General features: G+C 36.7%; 1 protein-coding gene across 2 annotated transcripts; it reads left to right on the top strand.

The window, feature by feature from the left end:
* The first annotated feature begins 5,458 nt into the window (after positions 1-5,458).
* Positions 5,459-11,655, top strand: LOC107991099 (uncharacterized). 2 transcript variants are annotated; one of them, XM_051081169.1, is made up of 10 exons: positions 5,459-5,556; positions 5,641-6,247; positions 6,338-6,394; positions 6,482-6,607; positions 6,708-6,946; positions 7,032-7,199; positions 9,950-9,998; positions 10,095-10,190; positions 10,280-10,376; positions 11,537-11,655. In XM_051081169.1, exons 2-6 carry the CDS (start codon positions 5,867-5,869, stop codon positions 7,051-7,053), a joined length of 825 nt encoding a protein of 274 aa, XP_050937126.1. In that variant the 5' UTR covers positions 5,459-5,556; positions 5,641-5,866; the 3' UTR covers positions 7,054-7,199; positions 9,950-9,998; positions 10,095-10,190; positions 10,280-10,376; positions 11,537-11,655. The 2 variants fall into 2 exon arrangements, with proteins under 2 accessions (XP_050937126.1, XP_050937125.1); XM_051081168.1 differs by having other exon boundaries at positions 6,482-6,637.
* Positions 11,656-15,349: the final 3,694 nt, after the last annotated feature.

Here is a 15,349-nt window from a genome sequence, read left to right as displayed (position 1 = left end):
GCTTATGCACGTTGTGAATACTTTGTAGGTTGGTTTAAGACTAAGTTTGTTTAACTTACTCACTTGGTTGCCAATTAGGCCAGGAAGTGCTTTTTTTCGACTTCTTTTAACTTTTTGGGAGGTTATGAGTTATGAACGAACACTTGAGCATTGTTAGGTCATTTGAAAGTTCAAGTGATACTTACACACATTTACAAGACTTGCTTAGTTCATTTCAAACTAAGTTTGTTGCACTTACATACTTGATTGCCATTTTGAGTGTTCAAGTGCTTTTTTCACACTTTTTAAACATTGTTAAGTCGTTTTGAAAGTTCAAGTGACACTTAGACACGTTTTTAGAACTTTTTATGTTCGTTTGAACTTATAATGAAGGTGAGAGGAACAATCCATGGAGAAAAAGTTGTTGTGCTCATTGATTGTGGAGCAACACACAATTATGGAGTGATCCTAGACTACGGTGCTGCTGTCAAGGGAAAGGGTGTGGGAAGAAGTTAAAATCATGCTGAATGACTAGTTAGTTGTGGAAATTTCTCTACAAAGGCTTCAGGTTGGTAAGGGAAAGATATCGAAATGGTCTCCCCACAGGAGATCATCTCCTCCTCAACCTCTCTCTCTAGATGGTCTCCCCAATACTCCCCCTCCTCGTCACCTCTCTTCTCTTAACGAACTATTTAAACTCTCAGTCACTCCCACTTACTAGGTGCATGGTTTCTCTAAATTAAGACTAGGTTTGGAACTTTGGAGTGTCTTTCTAAGTTCTAACATGCTAAAATTATACGTTGAGAAGTAATTTAATGTGCTTTAGACCAAAAAAAGGAGTTTGTTTTAGACGCAAATTTTTTGTCAGGAATTTGATAGCCATTTGATTTCTTTCTATTTTCTTTTAAAGGATTTGGCGAGTTTTCTTACTATTTCTTTACAAACAGGTTTGACTAAGTCCTAACTTCTGAGATATATAAACCGTGTAATATCGTCTAACGGACAAATCATGGATGATGGAGAATAGGATGTCCAGGGAGTATGAATTGGGAGTGGAAGCGTTCATTCAATTTGGTTTTCGTAATGCCAAAGGTTTCAGTACTATCAGGTGTCCATGTTTGAAATGTGGGAACCGTTTGCCGTAAGACGAATCAACAGTCAGATATCATCTATATGTTAATTGGATCAATCAAAGTTATAAGATATGGTTTTGGCATGGCGAATCTTTTACATTAGAGACTTCATGTAATCGACAGGCTTACACGAACGAAGAAATGATCGACGACGATTTATATCATGTGATAAATATGGTTCAAAATGTCCGCGATCAGTTTTCTGAAGTACCAAATACGTTTGGCAATATGTTCGATGATGCAAAGAAGCCTCTATTTCCTGGTTGTAAAAGATTCACAAAGTTATCAACATTAGTTAGGCTATACAACCTGAAGGTTAGATTTGGATGGAGTAATGCTAGCTTCTCTGAACTACTGGCAACGATTAGCGAGTTATTGCCTGAAAATAATAAAATGTCGATATCATGTATGAAGCAAAAAAAACGCTTACTGCATTGGGCCTTAGTTATCAAAAAATAGATGCATGCCCTAACGATTGCTACTGTATAGAAAAGATCTGGCAGACATCAGTAGGTGTCCTAAATGTAACATTTCGAGGTGGAAGACAAGTAAGAACTCAAATGAAGAGATTAAGGGAGTTTCAGCTAAACAGCTGTGGTATTTTCCAATTGTTCTGAGGTTCTTAAGGATGTTGAAGAACTTCTAATATGCAAAGAACTTGTGTTGGCATGCAAATGACAGGAAAGTAGACGGTGTGTTAAAGCATCCAACTGATACTCCATCTTGGAGGTTGGTAGACCATTTGAGGCCAGATTTTGGGTCCAAACCGAGAAACCTCCGCTTGGGGTTGTCCACAGATGGTATCAATCCATACAGAGATTTATCAACGAAACATAGTTGTTGGCCTGTGATTGCTACAATATACAACCTTCCATCGTGGCTATGTATGAGGAGGAAGTATTTGATGTTAACTATGTTAATCTCGGGACCTTAGCAACTAGAATACGACATAAATGTCTACCTAGCATCTTTGATTGATGATCTCAAACTTATGTGGGAAGAAGGTGTTCAGTGTTTTGATGCACATAGAAATGAAAGATTCACCCTGCGAGCTGTCTTACTGTGGACTATCATTGATTTTCCTGTATACGGGAATCTGTGTGGGTGTAGCGTGAAGGGGTATAAGGCTTGTCCAATATGTGAGGAGGAAACTTCTTCTATAAGACTACCACATGGGAAGAAAAATGCATATATGAGACATAGAAAATACTTACCAAGTCATCACCCTTATAGGAGACAAAAGAAAGCATTTGATGGTAATCAGGAGCATGGGACACCTCCTCTCCCTTTATCAGGCGAGAGAATCTATAATAGACTTAAGGATAAGACCTTTCCATAGGGTAAAATGTCTAGTAGGAGGTTCAATGAAGATATTTCGAACGACTACTGGAAGAGGATTTCTGCATTCTACGAGTTAGCGTACTGGAAAAAATTACATGTAAGACACTGTCTTGATGTTATGCGTATTGAGAAGAATGTATTGATGAATATAATTGGTACACTGCTTGACATACCAGGGAAGAGTAAGGATGGATTGAGTGCTAGACTTGATTTGGTAGAAATGAACATTTGACCCGAGTTGGCCCCTGTGTCTGATGGAAGTAGAACTTACATACCTGCAGCATGTTATACATTGTCAAGAGAGGAGAAGGTCCCTATTTGCAGAACTTTGTCTGATCTTAAGGTTCCAGAAGGTTATTCGTCGAATTTCAGAAGTTTGGTATCTTTAGAGAACCTAACGCTCTCTGGTCTTAAATCACATGATTGCCATGTTCTAATGCAACAACTTCTCCCAATTGCAATACGTGGAGTTTTACCTAACAATGTTAGAGTGGCTATCACTAGATTGTGTTCTTTTTTCAACGCTATTTGATCCAAGACTTTGCGAATATCAGATTTAGATAAATTGCAGCAAGACGTTGTTGAAACATTATGTTTGCTTGAAAAGTACTTTCCACCATCATTTTTCACCATTATGGTACATCTATGCGTCCACCTTGTGCGAGAGGCAAAACTTTGTGGACCCATATACCTATGATGGATGTACCCATTCAAAAGATATATGAAAGTGTTGAAAAGTTATGTCCGTAGTAGAAATCGTCCGGAAGGATCGATTGCAGAAGCACACATATGTGAGGAAGCTGTTGAATTTTGTTCTGAGTTTCTATCTGGGTTTGACCCCATTGGACTAGGTTTATTTAAATCTCGAGAGGAAGGTCGGATCAAAAGACCGTTATCTGCTGGATCATTTATTACACCTAGTCAAGTTGTACTAAAACAAGTCCATCTACACATACTAGAAAACATTGAAGAAGTTCAGCCATACAGAGAGTACGATTCATTACTGTTGAGAAGTTATTTTACTTTTATATACATTCTTTTAAATAAATAGTACTCACTACTTTGACCTCGATTGGCCTTACATAGACGACATATGGAAATCTTGAAATCTTCCAACCCACGAAGGGCAAGAAATGAGAAATGGTTGCGAGATGAGCACAATAGATCATTTCCTAACTGGATACGAGACGAGGTATGTTGTTTAAATGTACTTTCATGTTATTGACACATAATAGAAAGTACAAACAATCGTGACTAATTATGATCGCCATAATAGGTCATGCGTGAAATCCATGAAGGTCAAGTCGTGAGCACGACAATCAGATGGATTGCACATGGCCCACATCCCGTTGTGATGATATATGAGGGATATAAAGTCAATGGAATTTGCTACAACATAAAGCCCCATGATGACACTAGAACGGTTCAAAATAGTGGGGTTATGTTCGTTGCATCAACAATGCATGTGGCTAGTGCCAAAGACAAAAACCCGATAATTGCTGGCATGTCCTTCTATGGTGTGATTCAAGGAATATGGGAAGTCAGTTACAACACTTTTGGGGTCACACTGTTTAGATGTGACTGGGTCGATACGAAGAATGGAGTACGAGTAGACGATCTTAGATTCACACTAGTTGACCTCAATCGTATAGTCACTATTCAGATTCATTCATATTAGCATCACAAGCAAGACAAGTGTTCTATGTTAAAGATCCCAGTGATGATAGATGGTCCGTCGTTGTGAAGCCACAAGAAAAAGATTTTGTTGATAATTGTTACAACGACGAGCTAGGCGATACATCCCTCCATTGTTCGGTGATTTTAGAATGTCCAGCAGACATGACTAGAAAAGATGAAGAGATCCCATATATCAGGGTCGACTATGAAGGCACTTGGGTAAACACATAAACATTTGGTAATATAATGTTTCTCCAAAGTTTCCCATCATTCATTCTAGTCATTGAAAAACATTCATTTTAAGCCTAATAAATAATATTATTGTTTCTTTCTTTGCAGGACACTTTTAATTCCAATCTGGAAGACCTACTTGTAGTATTCAATAGTTCACTTGGCAGTTCTTAGCTTTGTTTTTTAGTATTTCCATTGAGCGATTAGTGATACTTGTAAACATTTTCTTTTACGTCTTGTAACAAACTTATCAAATCTTCATGTATGTTGATCTATATGTTCTGTCAACTTTCTGATGGATCTCACTAAATGATTATTGTTGTTTATGATTATTGTTTTTCATTTTCATTTTGCCTAAATAATTGATATGTTGATGAATAGTGTATTATTCTGAAAATTATGTGTTATTTCATGCAGGTGGACCATCACTTACCAAACAATGACACTTGGAAAACAAGCTAGACTAGAAGTTGGTTGCTCGAGCGTACCGAGTATCAAGGGAGTCATTAATAAAGGTAAAGGTACATGTGGACCTATAGGAATGTCTGAGATCACACGGGTTAGTTGTGATGGACACAAGAGAGTGGTTGAATACAATGAGCTCGGTCAGCCCATTGGTAAAAGTGCAACCAAGTTAAAGAGTTTCATTGGAACAACCGTGCGGGTTCATGTTCCGATTAGTTACCAATCCTGGAAAGATGTACCTACAGAGCTCAAAGATAAAATTTACGAACTAATTGAGGTAATTTTCTGACCTTTAGTTAGTAACTTTGTTCGCGTTTTGTCACTAACGTTCATTATATAATGTAATGTAATAGGGTGGATTCGTAGTAGACCCCAAATCCAAAAAGAGTATTTTATAAAATGCGAGTGTATGTTTTCGAAACTTCAAGTCGTCGTTAACTACAAAGCATGTATTACCATATAAGAAAGATTTGGAGAAACTAAAAAACCCACCAACAGAATACTCTTTCATCGATCGTGAGCATTGGAACATATTTGCTGCTTCCAGATTAACCGAATAATTTGAGGTAACTATAATCACCATTCTCTTCATTCATATATGACAGTAATTATACTAAAATGTAGTTTATGTGTGAAAATGGTTAGCAACAAGGGTCGTGAGCAGAGAAAGAACAACAAGTACAACCACCGAATGTCGCGAAAAGGTTATGCAAACCTTACCGAAGAGATGGTATGCAAGGAATAGTATATATAAGTTCGAATAAAGCAACATGTAATGCGTTATAACTAATCATAATGTTCTTTCTTTTTTCAGAAAGCAAGCACATCTAATGGTGAGTTAATTGATCGTGCTTTAGTATGGAAGAAAGCACGAACAACTAAAGATGGAAAGATTTCAGACATAGACACAAAAGGAGGTGGCCAATAAAATCATAAGTACTTTCCTCTTGTAAGGGTGTTTTTTTTTTTTACTTACTAAAAATACTATAACCTTTTCATGATAGGACAACCTACTTGTTTCAAAACGTGCGTCTCATTCAATGGACAACGTAACTTGTGATATACTATCTCAAGCCATCGGAGGGAATGATCCACCAGGAAGGATTCAAGGGGTGGGTCAATACGTCACACCGAGTAAATACTTCCACACTGCAAGAGAAAAACGAAAGAAGGTCGGTAAAGAAGAAGATTATGCTGAAGAGCGAGCGAGAATGGCTACTCGTATCTTAGAACTGGAAGTCGAATTAATGAAGCATAAGAGGGTTCCTGAAGTGGCCACAAAGGGAGAAACTGACGAGAGCAAGATCAAGAGTCAAACGGCTTCTAAAAGCATTGACACATCAGATGATGCAAATGATCATGACACAAAAGAAGAAAATAGACAAGTTCTAGAAGACTTGACAATAGAAAAACAAGATAAGGTAGAAGGCATCTACTTTTATTTTGTTTACTCAAACGTTATTTTTTTAATGATTAAATATATGATCAATTAACACTTATGTGCGGCGAAGGTTGGTGACGAGAACAAATATGTTTGTGCATCGGTTGAGACTTTGACAAAAGTGAAGGTCAGTATGAATTTGATTCCTATAGTTTCCAATTTCTCGGATGCAATATAGTAATATGACCATATTTTCTTTCACTTTATATTGTAGGATGGCACTTCTTGTCGACTTGCAATTGGGACTAAGGACAATGTTGTCGGTGCTGGAACTATTTTCGACTACGACATGGACGGTGACAACGTGAAGGTATCAGTGGACATGGTTACCGATGGTAAGGTATCAGTTGTCATTCGTTTAGACGAGAAGGTAATGTATTTTTCACAATTGATTTGGTTTAAATATATTTCATATGGATGAGATTTTATGTTTGTGGCAGATGAAAAGCGTGTACCAAGCTGATCCGCGATTACCGTCGTTGACACTGAATACAAAGAGAGCACCAGTTACACTACGATTATTACTATGGGAACTTGATTATATTGGGTCAAAAATTCAAATTCACGTACCTGCTAAAGTTTTTGGGTATGAACGAAAATGTTGCATATACCTCGAGGCACTCCAAGAATTTTATCAAATGCAGCCTATATCAACCCAATGCATTGATGCATTCATGTTGTAAGTTACCTCTTTTGTACATCAATTACATAGTATAATAACGTGTACCACGTAGTAAAGTCGAGTATGCTGTTCATATTTGCAGTCACCTCTACAAAGTGATGTAAGAGAATGGAACGTTGGGATCCTACAAGTTTGCAGACGCTGGCTTTATTTCAGTTGGTATAAGTAAAGAAGATCGAGGAGAGATCCTGAATGCTAGATTGCTTGGGACCGCCCATCATCAGATTTTGATGTTTCCATACAATTCAGGGTATATGCAAGACTTTTTTCAGCTAATGCACCTAATGAACTATATGACTGTAATGACCCAACTCCTTATACTAAGTCGAAGTCATTACTATTTAAAAGAACATATATGTTTGTAAAGTTTTAAAAACAGAATAAGTCAAAACCTCAAGTTTTCAAATAACATAAAAATGTTTAACAAGAAAATGTGAAATAAGGGTAAAGCAAAGTCCTAAATCGGCCCCTATCTACTTTAAAATAATCAATAAAATAAACGAAAACCTGAAATGCAATACTGAAATCAAATTTTGACACAAGCGGAAGCAAGCGCGCCCCTATGGCCCACCACGATCACTTCTGGTCACTGGCCAGCTTGCCCTTGTTCCTACCTCTGCCTCTACCTGAAAAATGGAAATAGAAAGAGTGAGCATAAAAATACTAAGTAAGGGACCCCTACTAGTCCCACTAAGTGCCTGTTAACTTCCTATTAGAGCCCTGAAAGTGGTACCCCTGAACTGGCATGTCTCCGAACACGTGCAACATGTGCCCCCGTAGGGACAAGCTGGTCCTTGGTAATTCCCAAGGGAATACCCAACACGCTCGGGCTGTGAGCGGTCCCGTCGGATCACTCATGTCATGTCTATGTCAATGTCAATGTCAGACTGGTAATCCCGTCAGACTACGCAGTCATAAGTGGGAGCAACCCCGTCGGGTCTCTCCATCATGTCTGTGTCATAATATTGGTGATTCCGAAGGACACCCATGTGGGTACGACTCTAATAAGAAGCTAACATACACCCTACACATCGCATGTACACGGCATCTCACCAATCACATCATAACTGGTCATGCATATCATAACTTTATCAATTCATGCCATAACATATCAACCATAACGTACCAACCCTAACATATCATATCAGTCATCCTCAACTACTACTATGTCTCTAGGACGAAGACCGTAGCATCGATATACTATTCACGCTAACCATAAAGTCAATCAGCGAGAAAAATGTCAAAATCCGTCTCTCTCTCTCTCTTTCTAAAACCTTAAGATAGGTACCTAGCTATCATCCACATGTAACCATAAATTCAAACATGCGGTCCTTTTGATGTAAATCGAAGGTCCAGTAGGAGAATCTCTTACCTGGAGATTACTCAACGTGTCCTAGCAGTAACAACACGCTCCCCCAAGCAGCAAAAGTCCTAAAGGATCAGGAACCCACAATTTAATAATTTAACCCTCAAAGAAAAATGGTTCAAAACTCACTTGAAAATGACTTACCCAGGATCAAGGTCGGACTTGGTTTGGAATTAGTTGGACAAATCCCCAGCTCGCCTTCCAGTTACCTGAGTCAGTGTAATCCAACAACAAATTTAGTTAGGGTCAAACTACCCTAATTGGATAGGAAAAATCAAAATCGACCTACCGAGGCTTGCCGAAAAGTGTGGGTCAAAATAGGGCTAAAAGGGAGCTTGGTGGCTCAGCTGGCTTGGCTAGAGAGGGAACAAAAACCAGCTGGCAACTCGATTGGAAAGCTCGGCTCACGAATGCTGGCGCAGGGGCAGACGGTTTACGATAGGAGGCGCGTGGCTCACGAATGCTGGCGCAGGCGCAGACGGCTTACGGTAGGAGGCAGGCGGCTCACAAATGCTCGGCTCACGTGGCGTGCGGCTAAGCTACAGTGCAGGCGTGCCCGCGTGTGGCTCGACGCGAAAGGGGAGTGGCTCGGGTCGGCTTCGGGCGATAGCGGACTTGCGGACGTGCGGTCGCGTTTTCGGGCTCGGGAAACGGCGTGCAGGCGGAGCGCGGCGCTTGGCCACGGCTTGCAGGAGGAATGCGACGCTCGCCAAGTTTTTCGTTTGGGAGCGGTGCGGAGGTGTGATCGGGTCACGTGACGAGGCGCGGTGCACGACTTTCGGACTCGGGCGACTGGCGGCGCGGGTGCGTGTCAGTCGGCTCGGCTCAGCAGGTGGAGCGCGGTGCTTGGCCACGGCTTGCAGGAGGAATGCGACGCTCGCCAAGTGTTTCGTTTGGGAGCTGGCAGAGAAGCGAGAGGCGACGGCGGCTTGGGGCTAGGGTTTTTTTTCTCTTTGGTGAAGATGATGGTGATGGTGCATTAATTGCACATCTCAATGCCCAATTTAAATAAAATAATTCCTTTTATTTTATTTTATTTTGCTTTAATTTATTACTTTACTCCCTTTCCCCAAAAATCTCCACACTCTCTCTCTTTAATTTCAACCAATCACATCAATTCCTTCTCTCTTTTTTTTTTCCAAGTAAAATATCACCTTTACCTTTAACAAAAATCAATTCTCTCTCTCCTCAACCCAAATATCTCTATTTACCACAATAATTCTACTAATATTTTATCCTCCAAATAAAATAAATATAATCCTCAAAACATAGCAAATCACAAAAATCAAAACATAATTAATCAAGTCTCCTCAAGTAAATTCAAAATTCCACTAATCATACTTAAGATGATCAAATGAAAAAAGAACTAAATTGTTGGGGCGTTACAACCTTCATTCTAAGTTTAACTCACATTTACCTGTCAATATAGAAACCATTGGTGTCTAATAGCCATCGATTTTTCAAGATGCACTGCATATTGGATGGATCCTTTGAGAAACTGAATTAACAATGATGCCTCTATTGTCGTCCGGATGTATGTTGGAACTTTTATTTATGATAAAACAATAATGAGTTAATATGTTGCATATGTGACAATGATTGTATAACTTATGTAGTTTGATATGCATTCTTAGGGCTTTTGAAATTTCGAACAAGAAGAAGCCTGTTTGGAGGATAATCAAGGTATGAGGAGTAGGGATTTAGTAAAAGAAATAGGTAAACATACTTTATGTTTGCAACTGTAACATGGGTATTTTGTTCTTTTTCTCTGATGGATAGTGTCCGAAGCAAGGTGGCATTGTGGAGTGCGGGTATTATGTGATGTGATTCATGTGTGATATAATATTGTCAAGCAACAGGACAATCATTGAAGTAGTAAGTATTTCATTTTACCTTTTTGAACTACTTATGTTATTTACAATTGTTGCATATTAAATCATTTTTAAATGATGAATAAATGGAAGGATTAACCTCAACATACTCACAGGACGATTTAGATGTCGTAAGAACGGAGTGGGCTGAATTCGTAAACAAATATATTTTATGTTCTCAATCTCAAAGGTAAAATTTGTAAACTAGACAACTTTATATGCCTTTTTGTGTGGATTTTATTACAACACGTGTTGTTGCGTCGACTATCCTGCAGTTATGGTAGTCATTGAATGCTCTTTTGTTGATTTTTAGACATATGTTTTAGGAATCATGTTGACATGTACTTTGGATCTCTGTTCATAGTTGTGTTGACTATCCTGCAGTTATGGTAGTCATTGATAAGCTAGCTATTTTGTTCAATCTGCTTACATATGTTTTAGGAACCGTGTTGACATTGTTTTGTTTTGTTAATTTCTCGTTGACTTCGTTTACTTGTAAAGTTTTATTCGTAGCATAGGTGTTTGTGGAATGGAGGAGGTAAGTCTATGTTTAGGTTTATTAATGACCTTGGAAGTGGGGAGCGGGACGGTGGGAGTGCTAAGTTCATGTTTAAGCTCAACTTTGACTTTAGAAGGGGTGAGGGAGTGGGGAATTGGGGGGGGGGGAAGATACCTTTATGTTTAATAATGACCTTGGAAGGAGGGAGTGAGTTGCTAAGTTTAGAAATGACTTTGGGGGGGGGGGGGGGTTGGGACTGGGGGTACGTTTTTGCTTAAGTTGTTCTTTGATGCAAACTAAAACATTGCTGGGTCTGTAAAGAATGAATCAAAACAAATTATTGCATTACTTATATATTATGCTTATGCTTATGAAGTCGGTGTTTTTATTTCTCTTTTGCTTCCCTTATGAATCTTTTACTAAGAAACTTGGTTGTAGGACTTGGGTGGGAGGGGAGTGATACATTTATTTTTAATAATGACCTTGGAAGGAGTGAGTGAGATGCTAAGTTAATGTTTAAGTTTATAAATGACTTTGAAGGGGGGGCTAAGGATACGTGTATGCTTAAGTTTTAACTTTAAATCAGAATATTGTTAGGTCTGTAAAGATTGAATTGAAACTTATATTTGCAACCATGTTTATGCTTATGCTTATGCTTATGTAGTCGGTGTTTTTCTTTTATCTTTTGTGTTCTTTATGGGTCTTTTATAAAGAACCTTGGTTGTCTGAACTTTGGACATTTATGTTAAAAAGGTCCTATTTTGAATGTACTTAATGTTTATGCTTATGCTTATACTTATGCATTTTCCGTAATGAAAGTTGACTAAGGTTCATTTTCTTCAATTTTGTAGGTAGTTGAAGAATAGATGGATCATGGTATCGATCAAGTTCATTCCTACATTAGTTTGATTAGATTAGGTCGTACATATATTACAGTTAACATATCTTTTGGATTATTGGAAAACCTTTACGGACAATGTAATTTACATTTTTTATTATCAATATAAATATTTTTCCAAACAAATGTGCATAATGTTAAAATTTAGTAATTAATTTTTTTGAAAGAAGAAATGTATGACAGGAAATACGTGCTGCGAAAATGAATAATAACGACACCAAACATGTGTCAACATATAAGCCTTTAGTAAACAGCAACAGTGTCGTCAAAACACATTTCTTGGCAAGAACTATGTGTAACAAAACATTTACAATGACAATATATTAGTGTCGTTATAAGGGTATTAATGATAATATATTCGGGTCGAGGTATAGATAACAGTGACACATTTGAAGTGTCAATATAAGGGTATTAATGACAATATATTTGTGTCGAGGTATAGATAACGATGACACATTTAAAGCGTCAATATAAGAGTATTAGTGACAATATATTCGTGTTGAGATATAGATAACGGTGACATCTGATTTACGTCAATGTAAGTGTATTAATGACAATATATTTGTGTCAATGTATAGCTAACGGTGACACAATTAAAGCATCAATGTAAGAGTATTAATGACAGTATATTAGTGTCGAGATATAGATAATGGTGACACCTGATTTACGTCAATGTAAGTGTATTAATGACAATATATTTGTGTCAATGTATAGATAATGGTGACACAATTACAGCGTCAATGTAAGAGTAATAATGACAGTATATTAGTGTCGAGGTATAGATAACGGCGACACCTGATTTGCGTCATTGTAAGTGTATTAATGACAATATATTTCTGTCAAGGTATAGATAACGGTGACACAATTAAAGCGTCAATGTAAGAGTATTAATGACACTATATTGGTGTCGTTTTATAGATGACTGTGACATATTTATTGCGTCAAGGTAAAGGTATTAATGACACAATTTTAGTGTCATCGAATCATATATAACGACACATTTTCCAAAGTGTCGTTAAAGAGCTTTTCTTGATGGTGGCTTCAATGACGCGAAAAGTGTGTTGTTGAAACTCTTTATGACACATATTTTGCGTCGTAGTAGTGTAACCTTTTTTCTTGTTGGTCAATAGGTGTCAAATCCAAAAACTTGTTCAATAACATATTTTTTTGGGAAGCAAAAAAGTAAATTATTCTTGACGGTTTTAAAATAGTCATTGGAAGCCAGAGTCAAGAAAGTCAAAGTTCTTGATGGTTGTAAAAACGTCAAGAATAGTAAACGTGACGTTTTATACACCGTCAAAAGTATAAGTGTTTGCGATAGTTTAAAATCGTCAAGAGTATGAGTATCGACGACAAAAATCATCAAGAATGTGAGTGTTTATGACATTTAAAAACCGTCAAGAGTATGAGTTTTCATGTCATTTAATAACTTTCAAGAAATTGATTGTTTATGACTGTGAAAAATCGTCGAGAATGCACCTGTTTATAAAATTTTAAAACCATCAAGAATGTAATTTTTATGACATTTTAAAACTTTCAAGCATGTTTCCAATTTTTTTAAAAATTGTAATTCAATTATATTTTTGTTCCTGCATTGTGTTCTCTTTGTCCTATATAGTGGTCCACCAACAATTTCATAAATATATATAAATGAAAATATTCATCAAATATAGTTTCGAAACTCAAACATATATAAATAAAACCTTTCACCATATCATTTCCAAAACTTTACATATATGAATATTGCAGATTATTTACAAGTCCAATATAAATAATTACATCAGTAGCCCAAAACTATCTACCTATAATAAATCTAATCTCAAAAGTAGACCAATCAACAATATGGTAGTGTTCTTAATTGTACCCATCAACTTCACCCCTCTCCTCCACATGAACAATTCAAAAAATTCACCTATATTATCTATATACATAAAGTTTCAGAATGACAACCACAACAAAATATTTCCTACTTAAGAATAAAAAATAAGTCGCAATCACATGTACGAACCCAGAAAGTCAGCTAACTCAACCCGCACCTCGTCTAACTTGGCATGTGAGTATGATCTTCATGTATCAATCTATAAACATGCAAAATAAATGAATTAATTTACAATCCAAACAAACCAATTAACTCAAGTCTCAACAAATTAGATACTTACAAAAGAAAATCATTGTTCCCTAAATTAGTGTTCGTGAAAATTATTATTTTCACAAAAGAAATAGTTTGACATATAACATATCGAATCCGATATGATACTGCTTCCCCTAGTCACAATTTCTCTCATAAACCTCATGACGTAGTATCCACACTTGGTGCTAACTCCACTATTTTAAACACTCCAATCCTTCTCACAAGATTTTGTGTGATAGCAACATCCATTTAGCATAATCACTATATATAATAACAAAAGGATGAGGGCCATAATCACTTAAGTTATCTGAAACTCTAGTATTTCCAACTTCAAGTTCAGTTGATACCTACTACGAGAATTCTTATTTCAAGTTCAGCACATAACATGTGTAACTAAATTACTAGGTTCAACACTACACCTCTTATCGTAGCCAATGTATAAAGTTTGATTATGTTCCTCTTGAAGCCATTTCTGACTTTTAGACTTATTTCGATATTATAGTTTCAAAGCCTTCATATGTTTTTTCTTTTGTCATCATTCAAACATTGTAATATAGTAATATATTTAGATTAATCAAACAAAAGTCAATGAAATAATCAAGAAAGCAATGAATAAACTTACTCCGTATATGGTTGGACATCGTCAATTGTATTTTTCAAGACATATCGATGAACTTGATGTAGAAGTTCTTGTTCAAGTTTGAAGGAAACTCCCATGGACAATGGTCTACCAATGTGTCTAAATGGTCTTGTGACTTGCGAGTCCCAAGCCTAATGGGATTTACTCAAGATATGAAATATAACAAAATTCAACAACTTCTTCTATTAAATAACTTTCAGCAATACAACCTTCTAGACGATATTTATTCCTCACAGAGTTTTTGACGACTTTCATGAATCTTTCAAAGGGATACATCCATCAAAGATATATAGGGCTACAAAGTTTGGCTTTCCTAACTATGTGTACTGTGAGATGAATCATGATTGTGAATAATTAAGGGAGAAGATACTTTTCAAATAAACATAGTGTTACCATAATATCTTTTTTCAACTTGTCTAATTATTGCACATCCAATACCTTGTTGCATATAGAATTGAAAAAGATGCACAATCTAGTTATAGCATAACAGACATGTTTTGGTAGCCTTCAAAAACTACTGTTGTATAAGCACATACAGTCATTAGATTTTAAACTATTAATTAAGTTTATCTGTAATTGACATAAGGTTTCTGTTATTGGATGAGTAACCTTCAAAAACCTTTATTTCGGACAAAGTCTTTAAAACACATCATTTTTCTTAGGAGTGTAACACGTGGGAGGAATGAATATTTCTTTTCACTACTAATAGGAGCAAGCTCTGGTCGAAGTTTTAGATAAACTAAATCGCGTCTAGCATTCAACCCATACTTACTTTTACCAAGAATATCAAGACGGTACCTAAGATATTCATACAAACATTTTTTAATGTGCATCACATCTAAACATGTCTAAAAAAGGAAAATAACTTATTCCAACAAATTGTTTCACTTTCGTTTATCGACAACTTCTTATAGTTCTTCTTTCCTCTAGGAAATTCAAGATATGTCTTTCAATTTTATGTACACAACCTCCCTACAAAGTGGTTTTGGAATTGT

This window comes from Cucumis melo, chromosome 2, assembly GCF_025177605.1.
Source record: "Cucumis melo cultivar AY chromosome 2, USDA_Cmelo_AY_1.0, whole genome shotgun sequence".
NCBI classification, from domain to species: Eukaryota; Viridiplantae; Streptophyta; class Magnoliopsida; order Cucurbitales; family Cucurbitaceae; genus Cucumis; species Cucumis melo.
The sequence above is the reverse complement of the archived record's forward strand: the minus strand, read 5'-3'. Positions and strand labels throughout refer to the sequence as shown.

Excerpts from the sequence above, each read along its gene's own strand:
- LOC107991099 (XM_051081168.1), top strand. The coding sequence starts at position 5,867 with ATGGACAACGTAACTTGTGATATACTATCTCAAGCCATCGGAGGGAAT. Across the intron at positions 6,248-6,337 it reads CAATAGAAAAACAAGATAAG|GTTGGTGACGAGAACAAATA; the intron begins GTAGAAGGCATC and ends TGTGCGGCGAAG. Across the intron at positions 6,638-6,707 it reads TCATTCGTTTAGACGAGAAG|ATGAAAAGCGTGTACCAAGC; the intron begins GTAATGTATTTT and ends TGTTTGTGGCAG.